The sequence below is a fragment of the Panthera pardus genome, unplaced genomic scaffold (assembly GCF_024362965.1).
Source record: "Panthera pardus isolate Hobbes unplaced genomic scaffold, ASM2436296v1 HiC_scaffold_21, whole genome shotgun sequence".
NCBI classification, from domain to species: Eukaryota; Metazoa; Chordata; class Mammalia; order Carnivora; family Felidae; genus Panthera; species Panthera pardus.
The window spans coordinates 63671312-63696651 of record NW_026526777.1 but is presented as its reverse complement, the minus strand read 5'-3'; the positions used below and the strand labels follow the sequence as shown (position 1 = coordinate 63696651).

At 38.8% G+C, this 25340-nt stretch overlaps 1 protein-coding gene across 14 annotated transcripts in view; it reads right to left on the bottom strand.

Annotated features, from left to right (window-relative positions):
- SDCCAG8 (SHH signaling and ciliogenesis regulator SDCCAG8) overlaps positions 1-25340 on the bottom strand; it is a 245817-nt gene that overhangs the window by 210275 nt on the left and 10202 nt on the right. For all 14 annotated transcript variants that reach the window (XR_008424699.1, XR_008424700.1, XR_008424701.1 and 11 more), the window contains exons 2-5: positions 22677-22835; positions 21432-21517; positions 18463-18576; positions 6930-7055 (exon numbers count right to left, since the gene is read on the bottom strand). Coding sequence is in view for 11 of the 14 variants with exons in the window: in XM_019422827.2 (XP_019278372.2) it covers positions 6930-7055; positions 18463-18576; positions 21432-21517; positions 22677-22835 (485 nt within the window). In the remaining 3 variants the exon portion in view is untranslated. The remainder of the gene's footprint in view (positions 1-6929; positions 7056-18462; positions 18577-21431; positions 21518-22676; positions 22836-25340) is intronic.

Below are 25340 nucleotides of genomic sequence, written 5' to 3'. Positions count from 1 at the left end.
TGGGTCTGAGCCACGTGGGTCTCTGAAGTGTAGGGTTTTGAAACGCAGCCCCATCTGAGATAAAACTCTGGAGGGAGGTGCCACCTGGCAAGAGAGCAGCTTGGATAGGAGAGTAAAGGTGGGGAGAGGATGGAAGCCTGAGACGAAAGAGGAGTGATTGATCACACATCTGTGAAGGTGCAAAATTCTCACTATAGAGACTAGACAGTGGGGTGAAGCCATTTTCACCACCAGCTGAACTGCAGTGATCAACCCCAGTGAGCTAAGCAGTACCATAAAATGGAGAATGGAGCTGTTACAATCCCTACCCACCTGCACTCTCCAGGCACATCTCCACTAGGGCAAGTTGGCCTGAGAAACAGCAGTAGGCCCCTCCCCCAGAAGACCAGCAAAAACCCTTTCCATCCACTTAGTCTAAAGATCACAGTGTACTGCAAAGTTTCAGTTCTAGGGGAAACTGGATCTACCTCTATTTGGGTTGTTTCTTATTTGCTTGTTCATTTTCTTTGCTTATGTTTTTGATTATGTTGTGGAGTTTGGGGTTTTTTTTCTTTCTTAGATACAGAAAGAACCATTTAAAAAAATTTTTTAATGTTTATTTTTGAGAGAGAGAAAGACAGAGCACGAACAGGGGAAGGGCAGAGAGAGATGGAGACACAAAATCTGAAGCAGCGTCCAGGCTCTGAGCTGTCAGCACAGAGCCCAACACAGGGCTTGAACTCACAAATGGTGAAATCATGACCTGAGCCAAAGTCGGATGCTTAAATGACTGAGCTACCCAGGCACCTCAAGAGCAAAATTTGTATTCTATTTTATTTTTTATTTTATTTTATTCTATTCTATTTTATTATTTAATTTTTTATTTTTAATTTCTTTTTCTTTTACTTTTTTTCCTTTTCTCTTTTTTCTCTTTTCTATCAAACTTTTCTCAGGAAGCACATGAAACACACCTAGATTATAGCTTCCTTTATTTGATTTTTTTTGTTTTGTTTTAATTGTTTAATTTAAATTTTTTTTTCTCTTCCTCCAAAATGACAAGATGGAGGAATTCACCCCAAAAGAAGGAACAGGTTAAATGATGGCTAGGGATTTAATCAACACAGATATAAGTAATATGTCTGAACTAGAATTTAAAACCACAATTATAAGAATGCTAGCTGGGGTTGAAAAAAGCATAGAGCACACCAGAAAATCCCTTTTTGTAGGAATAAAAGATCTAAAACCTAGTCAGGCCAAGATTAAAAATGCTATACTGAGATGGAATTTTGAATGATGCCATGATGGTGAGGATGGATGAAGCAGAGCAGTGAATCAATGATATAGAAGATAATTATGGAAAATAATGAAGCTGAAAAAAAGAGGGAAACAAAGACAAAAGATCACAATACAAGACTTAGAAACTCAGCTACTTATTAAAGAGGAATTACATTTGTATCATAGGAGTCCCAGAAGATGAAAAGAGAGAAGAAGGGAAAGAAGGTTTATATGAACAAATTATAGCTGAAAACTTTGCTATCTGGGAAGGATAAAGACACCAAAATCCAGGAAGCACAAAGAACTCCCATGAAATTTAATAAAAGCCAACCAACATATCATAGTAAAACTCACAAAATACACGGTCAAGAAAGAATCATGAAAGCAGCAAGGGAAAAATAAGTCCTTAACCTTCAAGGGAAGACAGATCAGGTTTACAGAAGATTTGTCCACAGAAACTTGGCAGGCCAGAAAGGAGTGGCAGGATATATTCATCAAGCTGAATGGGAAAAATATGCAGCCAAGAATTCTTTATCCAACAAGGATGTCATTCAGAATGGAAGGAGAGATAAAGAGTTTCCCAGACAAACAAAAACTAAAGGAGTTCATGACCACTAAACCAGACCTGCAAGAAACTTTAAGGGGAACTCTTTGAGTGGAGAAGAAAAAAAAAGAAGACCAAATCCACAAAGACTACAAAGGATCAGAAAACATCACTAGAAACACCAACTCTACAGGTAACATGATGGCGCTGAATTCATATCTTTCAAAAATCACTCTGAGTATAAATAGACTAAATGTTCCAATTAAAAGACACAGTGTATCAAAATGGATTAAAAATAAAAAACAAGACCCATCTACATGATCCCCACAAAAGACTCATTTTAGACCTTTATACCTTTATATAAAGTGCATATACAAAATACCTATAGCTAATATCATTTTCAATGGGGAAAAACTGAGAGCTTTTCCCCTAAGGTCAGGAATAAGACAGGGATGTCCACTCTCACCACTGTTTTTCAACATAATACTGGAAGCCCTAGCCTCAGCAATCAGATAACAACAACAAAAAATAAAAGGCATACAAACTGGCAAGGAAGTAATCAAACTTTCACTTTACAGATGATAATCTACATGGAAAACCTGGAAAACTCCACCAAAAATCTACTAGAACTGATATATGAATTCAGCAAAGTCTCAGGATATAAAATCAACTTTGAGAAATCTGTTGCATTTCTATATACCAATAATGAAGCAGCAGAAACAGAAATCAAGGAATTGATCTCATTTACAATTGCACCAAAACCTATTAGATACTTAGGAATAAACCTAACCAAAGAAGTGAATATCTGAATGCTGAAAACTATGGAACGTTTCTTAAAGAAATTGAAGAAGACACAAAGAAATGGAAAAACATTCCATGCTTATGCATTAGGAGAACAAAAATGTCTGTATTACCCAAAGCATTCTACACATTCAATGCAATCCATATCAAAATAACACCAGCATTCTTCACAGAGCTAGAACACAATTCTAAAATTTGTATGGAACCAGAAAAGACCCCAAATAGCCAAAGCAATCCTGAAAATGAAAACTAATTCCAGACTTCAAGATGTACTACAAAGCTGTAATCATCAAGAAAGTATGGTACTGGCACAAAAACAGACACTTAGGTCAATGGAACAGAATAGAGAACCCAGAAATGGGCCCACAGATGTATGGCCACCTAATCTTTGGCAAAGCAGGGAAGAGTATCCAATGGAAAAAAGACAGTTTCATCAGCAAATGGGAAAACTGGACAGTTACATGCAGATGAAACCTAGACCACTTTCTTATACAATATGCAAAAATAAATTCAAAATGGATGAAAGACCTAAATGTAAGACAGGAAGCCATCGAAGTCCTAGAGGAGAAAACAGGCAGCTACTTCTCTGACCTCAGCTGCAGCAACTTCTTACTAGACACATCTCCAGAGGCAAGGGAAACAAAAACAAAAATGAACTATTAGGACCTCATCAAGACAGAAAGGTTCTATAGAGCAAAGGAAACAATCAACAAAACTAAAAGGCAGCCTGTGAAATGGGACAATATATTTGCAAATGACATATCATATAAAGGGTTGGTATCCAAAATCTATAAAGAACTTATCAAACTCAACACCCCAAAAAAAAAAAATTAATAACAATCCAGTGAAGAAATGGGCAAAGACATGAATAGATACCTCTCCAAAGAAGACATCTAGATGGCTAACAGACACATGAAAAGATGCTCAACATCATTCATCATCAGGGAAATACAGATCAAAACCACAATGAGCTACCACCTGACACCTGTCAGAATGGCTAACATTAACAACTCAGGCAACAACAGATGTTGGCAAGGATGCGGAGAAAGAGAATCTCTTTTGCACTGCTGGTGGGAATGCAAACTGGTGCGGCCACTCTGGAAAACAGTGCAGAGTTGCCTCAAAAAATTAAAACTAGAACTATCCTACGACCCAGCAATTACACTACTACATATCTATCCAATGAATACAAAAATGCTGATTTGAAGGGGCACATGCAACCCAAAGTTTATAGCAGCACTACAACAACAGCCAAATTATTGAGAGTCCAAAAGCCCATTGACTCATGAATGGATAAAGAAGATATGGTATATATATACAATGGAATATTACTCTACAATCAAAAAGAATGAAATCTTACTATTTGCAACAATGTGGATGGATCTAGAGTGTATTATGCTAAGAGAGATAAGTCAGACAAAGAAATATCACATGATTTCACTCATCAGTGGATTTAGGAAACACAACAGATGAACATAAGGAAGGGAAGGTAAAATAAGATAAAACCAGAGAGAGAGGCAAACCATAAGATCTTTTTTTTTAAGTTTATTTATTTTGAGAGAGAGAGAGAGAGAGAGAGCGAGCGAGCATGAGTTGGGGAGGGGCAGAGAGAGAGGGAGAGAGAGAATCCCAAGCAGGCTCTGTGCTGTCAGCATGGGCCTAACATGGGACTCGATCCCGGAACAAACCACGAGTTCATGACCTGAGCTGAAACCAAGAGTCGGACACTTAACTGACTGAGTCACCCAGGCTCCCAACCATAAGAAACTGTTAAATACAGAGAACAAACCGAGGGTTGCTGGAGGGGAGGTAGGTAGCAGGATGGAACAAATGGGTGACGGGCATTAACGAGGTCACTTGCTGGGATGAGGACTGGGTGTTACATGTAAATGATCAATCACTAAATTCTACTCCTGAAACCAATACTACGCTACATGTTAACTAACTTGAATTTAAATTTAAAAACCCCTCTGAATTATAGCACCATGCTTATATTGCTGAAATGCCTCATTTCACCTACGCAAGCAAAAAGCAGTAAGCAGTGGGGGTAGGGGTGCCTGGTTGGTTCAGTTGGTTGAAAATCTGACTCCTGATTTCGGCTCAGAACCTGATCCCAGGGTTGTGGGATCGAGCCCTACTTGAAGTCTGCACTGAGTGTGGAGCCTACTTAGGACTCTCTCCGTCTCTATCTTTCTCTCTCTCCCCCCCCCCTCCCCCCCCCCCCCCGGCTTTGCCCCTCTCCCCAGCCTGAGCCCTCTCTCTCTTAAAAAAAAAAAAAAAAAAGCAGTACGGGTAGTAATTCTATATCTACAAAGTAACAGACGACCAACGTTAAAACAGACATCAAGGTCTCCTGACATATCTGCAACAATAATTTTGATTGTCTGCATTATATTTTAGTTCATGTGAATGTTAAAACATAACTCTCGACAGCTGTGTTTTATCCATAATTAAGGCGCAATTGACTTCAGCTAGTTTCCTTTGTTCATGTAGCAAAGCATGTTGCACTTTTACCATTGTCTCCTTCCCCTTTGGTGTTACTCACTTCTCTGCCCTCTGGTTCACTTGTCTGCCTGATTTCCTTTCTCACTTCACTTCCCCCTTCTTCCACTTCCTTGCCACTGTATAAATACTGAAGACTATGAATAATCAAGTAGCTGTTTGCTAAGTGACTGCATATTGGGAAGAAAACCAAAAGAATGTACTAATTTTTTAAAATGAGTGAATTCTAAGTACTTTTTATATGGCTTAAATTGACATCTTAAATTGACATTGAATAAGCAATTAAGATGGAAATTTTAACTACTAATATTGATAATAAATAATATAACATAATAATATAAATATTAAGAAAAGGTCTTCCAGGGAAGGGAAAACAGCTGACCGCAAACTGAAATGTACTGCAGAAAAATAACCTGAAACACTGATCGGCCCACTTTGTCATTCAGATTTAACACAATCAGCTGTCTCTAAACAGTAAATCCTAACACAGACCTCAAGGATTACAAATGAAACATCAGGTCAGGAAAATTTAAAAAACTTCTAAGTCGGGGCACCTGGGTGGCTCAGTCGGTTAAGCGTCCAACTTCGGCTCAGTTCACGATTTCATGGTTCGTGAGTTCGAGCCCCATGTCAGGCTATGTGCTGACAGCTCAGAGCCTGGAGCCTGCTTCGGATTCTGTGTCCCCCCTCTCTCTCTGCCCCTCCCCTGCTCATGCCCTGTCTCTCTGTCTCAAAAATAAATAAAACATTAAAAAAAAAAATTTAAAAAAAACAAAAAAAAAACTTCTAAGTCAAAAATTAGAGGACACCTAGATAAAACATTAAGACACGCATGTTTTTTTCTTAACAGGACGGATTTGCTAATGATGACTAAGCCAAAATCCACTGTAAAGTAAAGCTGCAGCAGGCAAGTATTAAAACTTCCCCATGCAACCCTGACTTTGTTTCAAAAAAGCAGAACAAGCTGTGATTAACTGTGTCCTACAGCAAAAGCGTAAGTACAAATTTTAAGGTGACAGTACCTCTGAAAAGTCATAAGGAGATATTGAGTTTAAACACTACTTAAGGATCATCACAAGAATTCTGTGTCCTAGAATTATAGAGATCCTCGAATCCACTGTTCTGCAAAACATGGCACATTCATATTTGCGACTCAAGGTCTCAACCCAGAGCGACTGCATCAGACTCTCAGGGGATGGCACTCAGGACTCTGCACGGTCAACAAATATCTCAAGTGATTGTCACTCACGTGAAAGATTAAGAACTGCTAATATAGCTGAATCCTCTCCATTTGCCAATAGACAGAGGAACATGAGGTTAAAGCCATGTTGGAAAACCCTGTAAAATCACTCGCTAACCCGCTTGTTAGGGACAATGGAAAGACTAACATGCTGATCCCTGGACCCTCGGGCCAGGGTTCCTTCTGCTCCTCCATTCTGCCAATCAGACGGATCAGAATTCAGAGCACGATTGGAACCCTTAGGGAAATACAACAGAAATCCAAGCTCCAGTTATACAGTTTCTGGATTTAACAGAGTCCCTCCTATGTAATGCACTTCCTGCTTTACCCTGCTGTTTCCATATGGAAGAAACATCAACGGTGCGCTCAGGGAGGAAACCAGTGTGGATATGAGGCATTGCTACCTCATTTCATTTGAGGATTCGTCCCACCACGGCGAATCTTAATTTTTGAGGCCCAAGCGAGCAACGGCAGAGTACATGTGGCAAATTTCAAGTGGAGGATTTCAGCAGTTCAGAGGCTGGTCGGGGAGGGTAGGAAGGAACGTTCAAACTAAAATATAATTTATGGTTTAAAAACAATGCTCACAGATGCATCCAGAAGTGTTTGTTCCCTCATTGCTTCCTCTTGTCTTTGAGATTTCAGCTCTTGTTGGAGACTTTCATTTTCAAGCACAACTACTTGTACCCTGTTTTTCATTCCAGAGAGTTCCTCCTGTAAAAAGCAGAAACAAATAGCAAATGCATTAAGCATTTTTAAGCACTGTTAATTGCTGTTTACTAAATGATCCAACATGCTATAAAGCATGGAAAACTTAGCTCTCTATCCATTTTCTGAATTATTATATTTAGAGAAATAAAGCAACTCAAACATTAGCTAACAAACAAACAAACAAACAAAACAAGAGGCTAGGGAATACAGTAGAGGGTCTGTTAATGGCCATATCACAGAAATGTGTGATTTCTGACAATTTTTTTGTAGGCTTAAGAAAGGCTTTAATTAAAGGGCTTATCTAAAAGACTTTTAAGAATAAGGTAGACTGCCGAAAAATAAGATATATTATTATTCATGCTCAAATGCTAATAACTTGTTGAACCTGATAGAGTGATTAAATAGATAACAGGACTCTGAGACAGAAAGGCATGGAAAGTTGGAATAGTTATCCATGAATTGGTAGCCAGATGGAGGGAAATTATGAGTGACATAGTTTGGCAGAGAGTTCTTTAAGAGTGCTTCCTTAGCCTGGTGAGGAATAATACAAATGATTACAGATAAATAACAATTAGAATAGCTATTGAGTGGCGTCTCACTCTCTGAAAAAAATGTAACAAAAAAAATCAATGCACTGATGGTACAATATTTACCTTAATCTTCATTACCAGTATAATAAAAAAACATATTAAGCAATATATGCAAATTCTATTTCAATTATTTTATTCAGAAAAAAACCCAAAAACCAAATCTGAGCTCGAAAGCTATAATTAAAAAAACATTGCAGACTTGCAATTTTTGGTCTGGCATATAATGAGCTTGGAAGACATCATTTTCATCTTTACAACAAGCGAAAAGCTGAACAAACCAAGAAATCAACCACTCTTCTGAAATCCGTCAGAGAACTGAGGTCACAGGGAAAACTTCCATCCACGAAATTTGAGAGACAGACCAGTCTCTGAGAATCACAACCTACCTGAGCAGAAACTTCCAGGGAAACCAGTACCAGGAAAGGGAAAGGTCAAGTGCGATTGGTGAAATGCCAGAAGCTCAGGGTGGACAAGTTTGAGAGTTAAAAATGCCAGAAGGACCCAGTCTAAAGGACCCAGAAGGACCCAGTCACAGTTTTGTGAGTTTTATCTTTAGGACACTACCAGGTTCTTACAGTAAAGACTAGAGACAAATCCCCTCAATCTTCTCTAGTAGGAGAGGAAAAATAGCTATTTTGAAATATGCCCAAAGCATTCTAAGAAAGGCCTGCCTTGAGAGAAACTATTCTACCAGCTAGGGCTTTTCAGAACCTAACAGCTAGGGCTTTTCAGAACCTACGTGACCTGAGGGAAGGAAAATACCCAACTCCAGCTCACTCAAGCCTTCTCACTGCACGTTAGATGAGAGGGTGAGGCCACTTGGGTGGCTCAGTTGGTTAAGCATGTAACTCTTGATTTCAGCTCATGTCATGATCTCATAGTTCGTGAGTTGAAGGCCCACGTCGGGCTCCATGCTGACAGTGCAGAGCCTGCTTGGGATTCTCTCTCCCTCTCTCTCTCTGCCCCTACCCCCATGCATACTCTCTCTCTCTCTCTCTCAAAATATATAAATTGAAAAAAAAAAAAAAGATGAGAGGATGACTGAGAAGCACTTGTGAAGGTCAAAGCTAAGGGGCACAGACTCATTAAGATGGAAACCTAACCATACGACTATAAAATGCCTCCCCTGCTCCCACATCTAACCACTACATCAAAAGGGGGTCTGTAAAACAACAAAGGAATACAGTAAAATTACACATCTCAGACTATATTTAAGAAGAATTCTCAAGGGAAGCCCAAAGATAACAGGGGAGACATAAACCAGGACACTAGAGGAAATTTTAGCCTCTGACACCTATAATAACACAAAACAGTAAACACAGCCCAACTCCTACCAAGAAAAACATAATATCTCACACTAAAAAACTATTCCCTCAGTTCCTTCTACTATATCGTGTCCAGTATTCAACAAAAAATTAGAAAGCACATGAAAAGACAGCGCAGTTTCAGGAGACTAAGCAAGCTCAGAACAAGACTTGAATATGGCAGTGATCTTGGAATTATGAGATTGGGAGTTTAAAATAATTATGATTGATATGTTAAGTGTTAAAGGGTCTGATGGGAAAAGTAGACCACATGCAGGAACAGATGGGCAATATAAGCAGACATGGAAATCCTAAGAAAGAATAAAAGTGCTGGAAATCAAAAACACTGTAATGGAAATGACAAATGCCTTTGATGGGCTCATTAATAATAGACTGGTCACAACCAAGAAAAGAATCAGTGAGCTTAAAGAACTGCCAATAGAAACTTCCCAAAAGAAAATACAAAGAGAACAAAGAATGAAAAAGACAGAAGAGAAGATCCAAGAAATGCAGGACAATTATAAAAGGTGACAAAAGGGGAAATATTTGAAGGAATAATGACCTAGAATTTTCCAACATGATAGTTACCAAACACAGATCCAGGAAACTCAGAGAACATCAAGCAGGATAAAATAAACAATAACAAAAAAAAAATTGGGGTGCCTGGGTGGCTCAGTCAGTTAAGCGTCTGACTTCAACTCAGGTCATGATCTCGTAGTTCACGAGTTTAGGCCCTGCGTCAGGCTCTGTGCTCAGAGCCAGGAGCCTGCTTTGGATTCTGTGTCTCCCTCTCTCTCTTCCCCTCACGCTCTTGTCTCTCTCTGTCTCTCAAAAATAAATAAATGTTAAAAAAGAATTTTAAAAAATCTATACCTATGCATATTATATTCAAAGTGCAGAAAGTCTATGCCTATAGAGAAAAGTATAGGGGAGCTCAGAGAACATCAAGCAGGATAAAATAACAAATAAATCTACACCTATGCATATCACATTCAAAGTGCAGAAAATCAAAGACAAACAGAAAATCCTCAAGGAAATCAGAATTTAAAAAAAAAGCAACCTTACTTATAGAGAAGAAAAGATAATTATATTGGACTACTCTTCAGAAACCATGTAAGCAAGAAGACAATGGAATGAAATATTTAAAGTATTAAAAGGAAAAAAACCCACCAACCTAGAATTGTATATTCAGGCAAATTAACCTTCATAGATGAGGGGGAAAATAAAAACTTTCTCAGATAAATAAAAATTGGGGAAATTTGTCTCCAGTAGACCTGCCTTGCAAGAAATGTTAAAAGAACTTCTGCAGAAAGGAGGAAAATGATACAATTTATAAGTTAAGGTCTACATAAAAAAAAGAAAGAGCATTTAAAAAGGATTATATGGTGATAAAATATTTTATTTTTCTTAATATTAACTGATCTAACATATAACAGTTTGCTCAAATCACAGTAGTAGCACTATATATAGTGATTACAGTGTATGAATAACTGAAATGAATGCCAGCAATGTTGTAGAGGACAGGAGGGAGGGATTGGAAACACTCTTACAAGGACCTTGCCCTACCCACGTAGTGGTATAGAGCTATTTGACAACAGCCTTTGATTATTGATCAGTGTGACTGCAAACTCAAGGGCAGCTACTTACAAAAAGTAAAAATAGTTCACCTGGTATGCTAAGAGAGGAGAAAAACTGCAATCATATAACATGCTCACTTAAAACCAGAGAAGGCAAAAAAACAGTAGAAGAGAAGGAAAGAAAGAAAGAAAGAAAGAAAGAAAGAAAGAAAGAAAACAAACAAGGGCCATGAGTAGAAAACAGTAACAAATATGGTAGATATTATCCAACTATATTGATATCCAACTATATCAGTAATAACTTTAAATGTCCATGGTCTGAATACACCAATAAAAATCAGAGACTGTAAGAGTGAATGACAAACAGGACACAAGTATATGTTGTCCATAAGAAGTCGACTTTAAATATAAAGACACAGATTGATTAAAGGTAAATGGATAGAGAGAGATATACCATGCTAACACAAATCAAAAGAAAGCTGGGGTAGCTACATTAATTTCACACAAAACAGACTTCATACCAAATAAAAATATAAGGGATAAAAAGGAGCATCACACAGTGATAAAGGGGTCAATTCTCCCAGCAGACATAATAATCCTCAACGTGTTTGTGTCTAACAATAGAGCATCAAAATACACGATACAAAAACTGATAGAACTGTACAGAGAAACAGAGGAATCCACTATTTAAGCTGGAGATTTCAATACCCCTCTGTCAATAACTGACAAGACCCAGAGATCTTGCAGATTGGCAAAATATCAATAAGAATATAGTTGAACTGAACAGCACCATCAATCAACCGGATCTAATTTGGCATTTACAGAACACTTTATTCAACAACAGAATACACATTCTTCTCAAGCTAACAGAACATTTCACCAAGACATACCAATCACATCCTGGGTGTAAAAACACACCTTAACAAATTAAAAAGAATAGAAACCATAAAAAGTATGTTCTCAGATGACAATGGAAGTAAACTAGAAATCAATAACAGAAAGAGAGTTGGAACACTCCCAATATACTTGGTAATTAAACAACACTTCTTCTTAATTTTTTTTTAATGGTTTATTCATTTCTTGAGAGAGGGAGAGAGAGCTAGAACCAGGGAGGGGCAGAGAGAGAGAGAGGGAGATACAGAATCTGAAGCAGGTTCCAGGCTCCGAGCTGTCAGCACAGAGCCCAAGGTGGGGCTTGAACTCACAAACTGCGAGATCATGACCTGAGCCAAAGTCGGATGCTTAACCGACTGAGTCACCCAGGAGCCCCTAAACAACACTTCTAAATAACATACAGGTCAAGGACAAAGTCTTGAGGAAAATTTTAAAATATTTTGAACAAAATAAAAATGGAAATACAACTAATCAAGATTTGGGAGATGCAACACAACTAGTGAAAAACATTAGAAAAGAAGAAAGATTCCAAATCAGTAATCTAAGCTTTTGTCTTAGGAAACTTTCAAAAAAGGGGGAGCAAATTCAATCCAAAGAAGATATAATAAAAATTAGAGTAGAGATCAAAGAAATTAAAAATAGGATAAATAAGGAAAATAGGAAATAAGATACCTAGGAATAAACCTAACCAAAGGGGTGAAAGACCTGTACTGTGAAAACTATAAAACATTAGTAAAAGAAACTGAAGAGGACACAAAGAAATGAAAAGATATTCCATGCTCATGGATTGGAAGAACAAATATTGTTAAAATGTCTATAGCACCCAAAGCAATCTACACATTTAATGCAACCCGTATTAAAATACCAACAGTATTTTTCACAGAGCTGGAACAGACAATTCTAAAATTTGTATGGAACCACAAAAGCCCCCAAATAGCCAAAGCAACCTTGAAAAAGAAAAGCAAAGCTGGAGGCATCACAATTTCGGACTTCAAATTATATTACAAAGCTGTACTGATCAAAACAGTATGTTATTGGCACAAAAACAGACACATAGATCAATAGAGCAGAGTAGAAAACCCAGAAATGAACCCACAGTACATGGTCAATTAATCTTTGACAAAGCAGGAAAGAATGTCCAATGGGGAAAAGACAGTCTCTTCAACGAATGGTGTTGGGAAAACTGGGCAGCAACATGCAAAAGAATGAAACTGGTCCACTTTCTTACACCAAACACAAAAACAAATTCAAAATGGATTATTAAATATCCAAATGTGAGACCTGAAACTGATAAAAAAAAATCCTAGAGAAGAACATAGGCAGTAACCTCTTTGACACTGGCCATAGCAACTTCTTTCTAGATATGCCTCTTGAGGCAAGGAAAACAAAAGCAAAATAAACTATTGGGACTTTATCAAAATAAAAAGCTTCTGCACAGTGAGAGAAACAATCAAAAAAACTAAAAGGCAACCTATGTAATGGGAGAAGTGTCTGCAAATGACATCTGATACAGGGGTAGTATCCAAAATATATAAAGAACTTATAAAACTCAATACTCAAAAAACAAATAATCCAATTAGAAATGGGAAGAAGACACGAACAGATATTTTTCCAGAGAAGACACACAGATGGCCAACAGACACATGAAAATATACTTAACATCACTGACCATCAAGGAAATACACATCAAAGCTACAATACAGAACTACAATGACATGTCACCTCACACCTGTCAGAGTGGCTAAAATAAGCAACACAAGATACAACAGATGTTGGCAAGGATGTGGAGAAAGGGGAATGCTCTTGCACTGTTGGGGGGCATGTAACTGGTGTAGCCACTCTAGAAAACAGAATGGAGGTTCCTCAAAAAGTTAAATATAGAACTACCCTAGTTCCAGCAGTTGCATTAGTAACTATTTATACAAAAAATACAAAAATACCAATTCAAACGGATACATGCACCCCAAAGTCTATAGAAGCATTATCTACAAGAGCCAAATTATACAAAGAACCCAAGTGTCCATCGACAGATGGATGGATAAATGCATGGTATAGATACATGATGGAATATTACCCAGCCATAAAAAAGATTGAAATCTTGCCATTTGCAACGACATGGATGGAGCTACAGAGTATTATGCTATGGCTACAGAGTATTATGCTATGGGAAATAAGTCACTCAGAGAAAGACAAATACCATATGATTTCACTCATATGTGGAAGTTAAGAACAAAAAAAAAATGAGCAAAGGAAAAAAAAGAGAGGCAAACCAAGAAACAGATTCTTAGCTATATTGAACAAACTGATGGTTACCAGAGAGAGAGGAGGTCAGTGCGGGGAGGGAGGGATGGGTTAGACAGGTGATGAGGATTAAGGAGTACACTTGTGATGAGCACTGGGTATTGTATGGAAGTGTTGAGTCACAATATTGTACACCTGAAACTAATACACTATATGTTAACTAACTAGAATTTAAATAAAAACTTAGGGGTGCCTGGCTGGCTCAGTTGGTAGAGCTTATGACTCTTGATCTCTTGGTTGTGTATTCAAGCCCCAAGTGTGGCATGGAGTTTACTTAAAATAAAATTTAAAAAAGAAAAAGAAAATACATAAAATCTTTAAAAATACATTTAAAAAGGATATAACAATTAATTATTATTAAATAAAAAATTTTAAAAATTAATAAAATATCTCTAAGCCCTTAAATATTACTTTTATTCTGTTACTCTCTTGTTAAAACATATCAAATGCGTACTCCGTCTACCTTTCAAGGCTTTTGTAATCTTCCATTTTCCCAGCTCAGCATAGTTTTAATAATTTCTAACAGAATCCTCTACTGCAGAAATTTAGAATAGATGCCTCATGGCCCCCATAAATAAACCCTATTCATCCTGAGTATATCCTTTCAGTGTTGCTGTTCTCTCTATGGAACTCTTTTACCCCACTTCTGCTGATCTAAATGATCTTACTCTTTTAAGATTGCTCTCTCCCAGAAAAATATCTCCCAAAACTCCAGCTTTTAGTACCTTTCTACTCTTATTATAACTACAGTTTATATTACAGAATACAGACTACATTATACTCTCTATAGTGTTGCTATGGTGCTCATAGACATTAGTACTCTCTTCTTGACCAGATGGTAAATTTATTACAATTTATATTGAAGGGTGGCAAAATCTGCCACCTCAAAATATGCCATTTTGGAATAAGAATTATTTTGAGCTAAAGACACTTGAAAAACAGAAAATACAAAAAGAGTGCTCTGACTTCCCCTTTTTTTCCTGAAAGCAGGAGATAAAACTCCCATGTGAAAGATGGCCTCCCTGTTATCAGGAGGAAAGAAACATTCTTATCACCAGAGACAGGGAGTGGAGGCTGAGAGGCATCTGTGCAAACAGACCTCATTAAAATAACTCATCTTCCTTTAACCTCCCCATATATTTTAGTTATGTTTCCACATTGCCTCTCTTTGTTCAACGTATAAAAGCATTTAGGTTTTGCCATTTCTTTCAGACATCATTTCCTTATGAGGTCTCCCATGTCACATAAAACTTCTATTGAAACAATCCCATTTACAATTGCACCAAAAGGAATAAAATACCTAGAAATAAGTTAAACCAAGGAGATGAAAGATCTATACTCTGAAAACTATAAGACACTGATAAAAGAAACTGAAAAAGATACAAATAGAAAAGCTATACCATGCTCATGGATTTGAAGAATAAATATCGTTAAAGTGTCCATGTTACCTAAGGCAACCTACATATTCAAAGCAATCTCTATCAAAATACTAATATCACTTTCCACAGAACTAGAACAAATAATCCTAACATTTGTACAGAACCACAAAAGACCCCGAATAGCCAAAGTAATCTTGAGAAAGAAGAACAAAGCTGGAGGTATCACAATCCCAGATTTCAAGAAGTTCTACAAAGCTATAGTAGTCAAAATAGTATGGTACTGGCACAAAAACAGACACATAGAACAATGGAACAGAATAGAGAGCCCAGAAATAAACACACCTATATGGTCACTTAATCTATGACAAAAGAGGCAAGAATATACAATAGGGAAATGACATCTTGTCAATAAATGGTGTTAGGAAAACTGGACAGCTACATGAAAAAAAATGAAAATGGACCACATTCCTATACCATACACAAAAATAAACTCAAAATGGATTAAATACCTGAATGTGAAACCTTAAACCATAAAATTTCTAAAAAATAAAACATAGGCAGTAATCTCTTTTATTAGCAACACGTTTATGGATATGTCTCCTCAGGCAAGGGAAACAAAAGCAAAAATAAACTATTGGGACTACACCAAAATAAAAAGCTTTTGCACAGCAAAGGAAATTACCAACAGAACAAAAAGGAAACCTAGAGAATGGGAGAAGAGATGTGCAAATGATATATCTGTAAGTGGTTAATATCCAAAATTTATAAAGAACCTACACTACTCAACATCAAAAATAAATAACCTGATTTAAAAATAGGCAGAGGGCCTGAATAGACATTTCTCCAAAGACACACAGATGGCCAATAGACACATGAAATGATGCTCAACATCACTGATCATCAGGGGGGAAAAAAATCAAAACCACAATGAGATATCACCTCACACCAGTCAGAATGGCTAAGTATCAAAGAGACAAGAATCAACAAGAGTTGATGAGGATATGAAGAAACGGGAACCTTCATGCACTGTTGGTGGGAATGTAAATTGGTGTAGTCACTGTGGAAGACAGCATGGAGATTCCCCAAAACATTAATATTAGAAATACCATATGATCCAGTAATTCCACTGCTGGGTATTCGCCCCCAAAACTGACACAAATCCAAAAAGATATATGCACATCTCTGTTTACTTCAGCAGTATTTACAATAGCCAAGATATGGAAGCAACCAAGTGTGTGCATTGATATATGAATGGATAAAGAAGATGTGCAGGCTGTGTGTGTGTGTGTGTGTGTGTGCGTGTGCGTGTGTGTGTATGTGGTATACATACATATGTATGTGTACATACACAATCACATATATATACATATATATACATATATTACTTAGCCATAAAATATTACTTAGCCATAAAAAAGAATGAGATCTTGCATTTGTGACAACATGGATGGACCTAGAGGGTATCATGCTAAGTGAAATATATCAGACAGGGGCGCCTGGGTGGCTTGGTCGGTTGAGCGTTCGACTTCAGCTCAGGTCATGATCTCACACTCCTTGGGTTCGAGCCCCGCGTCAGGCTCTGTGCTGACGGCTCAGAGCCTGGAGCCTGTTTCGGATTCTGTGTCTCCCTCTCTCTCTGCCCCTCCCCTGTTCATGCTCTGTCTCTCTCCATCTCAAAAATAAATAAACGTTAAAAAAAATTAAAAAAAAAAAAAAGAAATATATCAGACAGAGGAAGACAAATACCATATGATTTCACTTATACACGGAATCTAAAGAGCAAAATAAAGAAACAAACCAACAGCCTCTTAAATACAGAGAGGTGGTTGTCAGAGGAGAGGTGGGTAAGGGGATGAATGAAGTAGATAATGGGAATTAAGAGGTATAAACTTTCAGTTATAAAATAAATAAGTCACAGATATGAAAAGTATAGCTCAAAAGAATACAGTCAATAATATTATAATAATGTTTTATTGTGACAGATGGTCACTACACTTATTGTGTTGAGCACTGAGTAATATATGGAAGTATTCAATCAATATGTTGTACACCTAAAAATAATATAATATTGTATGTCAGTTGTACTTCAATAACAATAAAAACAAATGTGTATACTTTCATCCTGTTAATCTGCCTTATGTTAATTTAAGTCTAAGTCCCAGCTGTAAACTCTAAGAGGGTAGAGATGAAGTTTTATCTCCGCTACAATATTTTTTAAGTTTTACCCACAGCATCTGAGTGATTAACAGGAGCTTATTACTGGAATGAGTCCTAGGACATTATTTCAGCCTTTCTGGTAATCCAAGAACACTGTGCAATGATGACTGTATCTGCTAAAATCAGGAACGTCTTTGTAAAGTCAAGACAATGAAATGTTTAAAGGTTTCTGAAGGCACATATCAACTTTCACCTTGGAAGAGTAACCAGAATGTAAAAAAAATAATACACGAGGGGCTCCTGGATGGCTCAGTCGGTTAAGCATCTGGCTCTTGATTTTGGCTCAGGTCATGATCTCACGGTTTGTGAGACTGAGCCCTGCACCAGGCTCTGCACTGACAGCATGGAGCCTGCTTGGGATTCTCTCTCTCTCTCTCTCTCTCTCTCTCTCTCTGTCTCTGTCTCTCTCTCTCTCCTCTCTGTCTGCCTGTCCCCAATGCTGGTGCGCTCTCTCTCTCAAAGTAAATAAATAAACATTTAAAAATTATACATATAATAACAAGATGCATTGGTAATGAATAAAAAAAAAAAAAAAGAAACCTAAAATGCTAACCTAGTTTGGAAAGGCAGAAAAGCTCCAATGGCATTAGTGACACTACTAAATTGCATACAGTTGAGCAATAGAACCATCTGGTGTTTTAAGCCGTAGTGGACACATTTGGTTTCTCAATCATTGCTATCAATGGCTAACGAGCCATCCTTATTCAAAGCTAAGGGAAGAACCTTCACCCTGACAATGGAATGGACTTGGTCTGCAGTTTATAGTTCCTGCTTCTGCACCAGTGCTCAGTAGGCTGACAAGGTGGGAAGATGACTGACCGGTCGTACTGTCCCAAAGAATGTGCCATCAGCTGGGCTAAAGAACATGGGGTGGAAAGCAAAAACTCTGAAACGTGAGAGCATATTATCAAAATATCAGACATAGTTATGGGCTGGGAAATTAAGCAATCATAAATGGCATGGTCAGGAGTATCATTCCCCGGCTTGGGAAGCCCCTGTAACACATCAGCCTCCTCAATCATTTAAGGGTGATAATTGTCAAATGTATCGCAATACACATGAAGACGAATAATAGCAAATTTTCACATAAGGTATCATTAATATAAACTTTAATGTAGTTACATTTAAATTTTTAATGAGAAACTTACCTTGCAGAACTTGACTTCTGCCTCTAAATGATGAATGTACTGAGACTGGTCATTGATGATCGGAACAAGATTGTGGATGGTAGGCACGTTGGCTTCCTCATCTTCTGACGCCCTCTAAGGCAAGAAACAAACAAAAACTAAGCATGTTTGGATTTAGCAGAGACTCAGGTAATACTGCCTCCATACTCAATTTAGTACTGATGTCATATAAACATCGAGGAGATCACAATGTGGCCAATAGTGTTCATTTCTCTATCCTATAAATTTCATATAGATAAGATTCAAGGATACCAATATCATGTGTTAAAGATGGAAAGTGGGAGTGGTTACAAAAAGAGTGGCAAGTGGAAGAATGCTGGACTAGTCTAATTGGCTTGGGAAAAACTGCCCATTAGAGCCATCTGGAAATGGGACGCCCCACTCAGTAATGCTGAGATAAAAGGACAACTCCCTTCAAGAAACTGCCATGCAAGAGCACTGCTGCCTAAAACTGAACAGTTGCCGGAAGAAGGGATTCTTCAGACAAGCATTTGCCGCCGGGTGGGTCAATGAGGTAAAATTCTACAAAGGAGTACATTAGCCAAACGTGGTTTCTGAGTTTTGACTCAAGGCAATTGGAGACCCTGCTGGTCTGGGGCACAGAGTCTCCAAGACTAGAGTGCTAAAGCAGACACTGGAGAAAACTCAAGAGCTCCCTTGCACCGGGAGTCCAGAGAAGAGACTTCCTGCGTACTCCTGCAGCATTCCTGAATTGACTTTAATATCATATATATCCTACTTTCTCCTAAAATGATTGTAGAATGGTTTCTAGAATCATTTATCATTCCATGACATTTTGTAAAGAAAAGAAGAAGTCAGGAAGGGAAAATGAGTGTCAACCAGATAGATGAACCCAGAGAAAGCTTGAGATCAGACACCCAGTCACTATTTTTCAGTCTGGCAGAAATTCCTGACAACAAAGTACCAGCTCTCACGGCAGAATAATTAAGTAGAGTTTTGCTTCTTGGAACATTTAAGAAATTTAAAAATCAAAATAACTTTAATTAAATGGATGATCTGTTGTGAATAGAAAGCAATTCATTATAATAAAGGTATATTAATAGAAATGGGTCCAGAATATGGCAAATAAGAATTAAATATCACTCTGGGCACATAAAGGAAAGTCTGTGTAAAAACAAAACAAAACAAACAAACAAAAACACAAGCTAATACTCTGTAGAAAATAAAATCACCTGTATATATTTTGAAGGATTTATTATAGTCTAGATATCCACATTTCAAAAATATAAGCCATAAAATCCTTCTCAACTGTGTCTCAATTTCACTGTCCATACAGCCCCTTATTTCCAGTATGGCATACGGGCTATGAAAGTGCATCTAGGGGCACCTGGGGGGCTCAGTGGGTTAAACGTCCAACTCTTGATTCTAGCCCAGATCATGATCTCATGGTTTCGTGAGTTTGAGCCCCTCACTGGGCTCTGCGCTGACCATGCAGAGCCTACTCGGGATTCTCCCTTTTTCTCTGTCCCCACCCCCGCTCGCACTCTCTCTGCCTCTCTCCAAATAAATAAATAAACTTCACAAATAAAAGTGGATCTAAACCTTCAAAAGCTGCTTATTATTACTGTGGCTTATAATCGTTCCATGTGGGCTGTATACATTCTGAACGTGAGCTGCATCCTTCCACGTGGCTCCATGTACACAGACCTGTGCATCTGTAACGTACATGCTGCACATACTGCTCTGATGATACTCTTGATGAGGCTCCTCCCACTCTCCAGGTTCAATCCTGCTGCTGCTTTGTAGCTTTAAAATGCTAATCAGCGTGTCTGAGCATTCAACAGATACAGCAACTTCATCTACTAGACTTGAAAGTACTCCACCCTGTCTACTTAAGAGCATTCTAGAAGCTAGGTGGCAACAGTAATACATTTACTTAATGGTGAAATGTTGTATTAAAATTATAATTGAGAGCCGTAAATATTGAATAGGCATATGTAGTACATTTCTCCAGAGTGGGAATTAAGCATGAAGGTATGTGTCAGGCTGGAACGAAGTGTTAATATAGGGGTACGGTTATGACATTTCGGCTGTGAGTAGAGAAAGTGACGTGTCTCCATGGTTTCTAGCATATAGCCTTGGTATCTAACTGTCACACACACTGAAAATGCAAGGTAGTTATTGCTACTATGACATGTTCTATTTGTGTCACACTTCACAGGTTCATAAAGAATTTTAAGTATATATACTCTTATCTTATTGTTACAGAAACCCTGGGAGACACAATATCCTTCTAGAAAGTACACAGTAGGCCTTAGATACACCTAAAGGCTAGACTGTTATTTTGGCCATTTAAATCTGGCCAAATCCTCTCCCTCCCTCACATCTATCCCAGGCTTTAGTGTATCATACTGCCTCAATCAGGAATAATTCACTCTGTTAAAGCAATAGCAATAAAAAACAACTTCAAACAAAAATAGAATATAGCTTTTCATTTTGTGCAATTTTATAACCATGTATTTTAATGCATGAATTAAAAATGCAGAATAAGATTACATACTTTGGCTTTGACATTCAAAATAGACAAATATTACAAAGGACAGCTAGATATATAATTAAGTAAATTCTAAAAATGATAGGATATCAATAGGAGCCTGTAAAAAAAAAAAAGGCAATTCTTTTCCATATATTGTTCCTTTTTTTATATTTGCTAACAGTTGCAAAGTAAATTTTCCAAACTGTTTCCTCACTTACATCTTTCAAGCACACAATAGATTTAAAACTCAGGATTCCCTCTGCCTCTTCCTCAGCCAAAATAATCAGAGGAAAGATAATTCCTTTCAATGCTTTACATTATTAGAATGTCTTGCTCAGAATCTATCGACAAAATGTACTACTGAAACGACATTGTGGAGTTAAAACACAGAGACAATGTTCCTTCCTGTCGGGTTGCAGATGTTGAGACTTACCAGAGGGGACACTTTTCGCCTTCTTGATGGAGACACCTCACTTTCCTTAGTTGCTTGTTGGCGCAACAAAGCTTTGAGCTGATTAACTGGAGAGCAAACACAATGGTTTCATCAGCCTTACTGCAGAGGCTTATCATCACCCATCCATGCTTCCATCCACGTAACAAATATTGTTTAAACATGTTATAGGCCTCAAGAACTGTGCCATGGAGTGGGGATCCGAAGGCAAACATGAGAAAATCTCTACCACGTAAGAGCTAAGAATCCACCGAGCAAGAGAGATCCACTGACAGATACAAGACGATAGAGTAAGTTCACATGTAGAGCAGCAGCTACACGTAGTGCCGTAAGAAGAGGAAGCGCCTAACCATGCCTGTTTTTTTTTAATTTGTTTGTATGTTTATCCATTTTTGAGAGACAGAGAGAGACAGAGCACAAGCAGGGGTGGGGCGGAGAGAGAGGGGGACACAGAATCTGAAGCAGGCTCCAGGCTCTGAGCTGTCGGTACAGAGCCCGACCTGGGGCTCGAACCCACGAACCACGAGATCATGACCTGAGCCAAAGCCGGACACTCAACCGACTGAGCCACCCAGGCGCCCCAATCATGCCTGTTTTTATGGAGGAGCTAACACTGTGAAGGATGAACAGAAGATTACCAAGCAGAAAAGGGTCCGAAAAATCCCACTTGGAGGGCGTGGCCTATGCAAGGGCATAGAAGCAGGGCCAGTAGGTTGGTATGCACTAGAACATGCCTTGCAAGATGGGTGGCTGGGAGGAGGACAGAAAAATGAGGCTGAAGAGGTATCTTGGAGCCTCTTAAGAAAATATTGCTAAGACACACAAAGGAATTGGGACTTCAGCCTATAGGCATCACGAAGTTAAAGGAAAAATATTAAGGAGCGCCTGCATGGCTCAGTCAGTTAAGTGTCTGACTTCGGCTCAGGTCATGATCTCACAGCTGGTGAGTTTGAGCCCGTGTCGGGCTCTGTGCTGACAGCTCAGAGCCTGGATCCTACTTCGGATTCTGTGTCTCCCTCTCTCTCTGCCCTTCCCCACTGGCACTCTGCCTCAAAAATAAATAAACATTAACAAAATATTAAGCAAGAGGATTATAGTAGTTGGTTTGTGTCTGAGGAAGAAAAGCCTAGCAGTAGAGCAGAGGGTGGACTGGAGTTCTTACTGTACGGGATGTAGAATATTCTCTGTGTGTCATTCAGACCCGGGCTGTTATCCATCCACACTCACCGGCATGGCTGTGTCGCAGTTCATGCCAGGCAGTCCCAGCGTCCTCATTTTCCTCATTTTCCTCATTTTCCACACTGGGACCCGCAGCATCTTCTCCAACGGTGACATCACCTTCTCTCAGGGCACATTTCAGTTGGTGAATGCTTCTATTTGCACGTTCTGCAACAACAGCCAGGTGAGAATCAGGGCCTGGGAAGTCTGCATGCCACCATGCACACTTACTCAAAAAGACGGTTTCTAAAGAAGCAATTGTTTGTCATACTTCATGGAAAAAAAGCAGAGTTTTGTTTCTAGCCTGCTGAAGACAGTGCTAGAGGAAGACAGAGATGAAGTTTATGGGTCAGAGGTTAGACCTGATGATCTCTAAGGTCCCTGACATCTCGGTGGTGGATATTCACTAAGTATAGCTCTACCGCCAAAGAGGATAATGGGAGAGCTCTTCCCCACCCTACAAGCACTAACCCCACCCCAGAAAGTGCTCCCCCCTCCCCTCCTGGAGACACTGGGGTGGGTGGGCAGAACCGGCAAGAGGGACTCCACACCAAGTTCCTGCCCAGGGAAGCCCAGTTGCCCTGTGAGCCAGATGTCCCTCCCCAAACAGGAGACAGTTGACTACCCGGCCGCGTTTTGGTCAAGACTGAAATAGGTGATGTGCTCATAGTACCAGCCTCTGCAGTACAGTCCTTCTTCTGCCCTGCTTGCTGACCACATACTTGCAGAAAGTGTCGCTTAGTGAACCTCAACACCCCTAGAATTGGAGCTTCAGCTCATTAGCACATACTTAACATTACAGTCTGAAACAAAGTATCTGAAGGCATATTACTGTAGTAGTTCATCTCTACAAATAGCCTCCCACAAATCTAGCCTCATGCCCTTGTCCCCTCCCAGGCTGTAACAGAGTAAGTCAGTGACCTGCACTTGCCAACGGAATGCAAAAGTTACACGAGGCCAGACCAGGCTTCATTTCTGAAATGTCTGGTAGCTTGTTTCCTCCCGCTTGGAATCCATAAGCCACTAAGTAGGAAGTCTGCCTGATGGAGAGATTGTGGAGAGGCCATGTGGAAAGGAGAGGCTCTGAGACTATACAAGGGAAGGAGAGGAGTCCGGCCCCGCTGACCCCAGCAGGGCCTCTAGATGACTCCAGCCCCAGAGGCCATGTAACTGCAATGGCAGAAAAGAGACCAGAAGAAATGCCCAGCTGAGTTCAGTCAACTCACAGATCCGAGAGATACCCAAATGCCTCCAGTTGTTGCTGCCGGCCATCAGGCCTTACAGTGGTTTGCTACTCAGCAACAGGTAACTAAAGTAATTAGGCAGTGAAATACCTACCCGAAAGCATTTTCAGCAAAGGATCCAAGACTTACATTGAAAACAGACCTATACTGGGGTGCCTGGGTGGCTCAGTTGGTTAGGCGTCCAACTTCAGCTCAGGTCATGATCTCACAGTTTGTGGGTTTGAGCCCCACATCAGGTTCTGTGCTGTCAGCACAGAGCCTGGAGCCTGCTTCGGATTCTGGGTCTCCCTCTCTCTCTGCCCCTCCCCCGCTCGCTCACACACGCGCTCTGTCTCAAAAATAAACATTAAAAATTTTTTTTTAAAAGACCTCTATTAATGACACTAGTGATGGCATTAATAATAATCCTATCCTACTTTATGGATATTTTTACAGTAGAACAACTAGAGAACCAGGCAATCGATTGGCAATTTCACTAATTAAGGTCCATGTGCTTTCTCCATTTAAACTTGTTGTTTCTGCTAATCTCTTATGATTCAATTCACTGGTTCCAATCTAGAAACCTTTAACAAAAAATGTTCCTTGTACATTAGAGCTGGGACCCCGATTTCTGTCACCATTTTCATATTCTGACATTTGTATTTGAAAATTATTTTTTAATTCACTCATTGATTTACCAAACATCTACATATATCTAATATGAAAATTTATGTTAGAAAAAGATGGATTCCCATGCAAATTCACCTACATCTATTATCTATTTCAGATAGATTGCATCTAAACAATCCTCAAGGTCTTCGGAGGAGAGGAGCACCTTGGTGGCTCAGTCAAGCATCCAACTCTTGATTTCAGCTCAGGTTCTCCCAGTTTGTGAGAACGGAGTGTGCTTGGGATTCTCTCTCTCCCTCTCTCTGCCCCTCCCCTACTCATGGTCTCTGGTGCATCTCTCAAAAATAAATAAATAAGCTTAAAAAACTTAACTACATTGAAAAAAAAAAAAAAACAGATCCTTAGAGGAGATGGTACGTTCCCTAAGAAGGAGCAACTCATAACAATGATGGCCAATGACATTCTTACTCTTCTGATCTAGGCTCTTCTTTGACAACTTAGATCTGTTTCTTCTTGTGGCCTCAGCAGAAAAGCTCCTAATCTTTGCCACCTATATGTGAACTCTAAGAGAGCAACAAAACAACTATCTTTTCATTACCAGCCATGGATGAAAATATATTTACAAACATATATTCTGCAGGACCTTGAAAAACAGATTTTATTTTCTCCAAGCTCATTGATTTCAAAGTTTAGAACAGAAAAAGTAAGAGAAAAAAAAAATACACTCTGTGTTACAAAATAGCTAACATAGGTTCTTCTCTTAGAGGAACTCATTTTATTTCTTGATTAAACTAAAGAAAACAGGTTTTTCAGGTCAGGG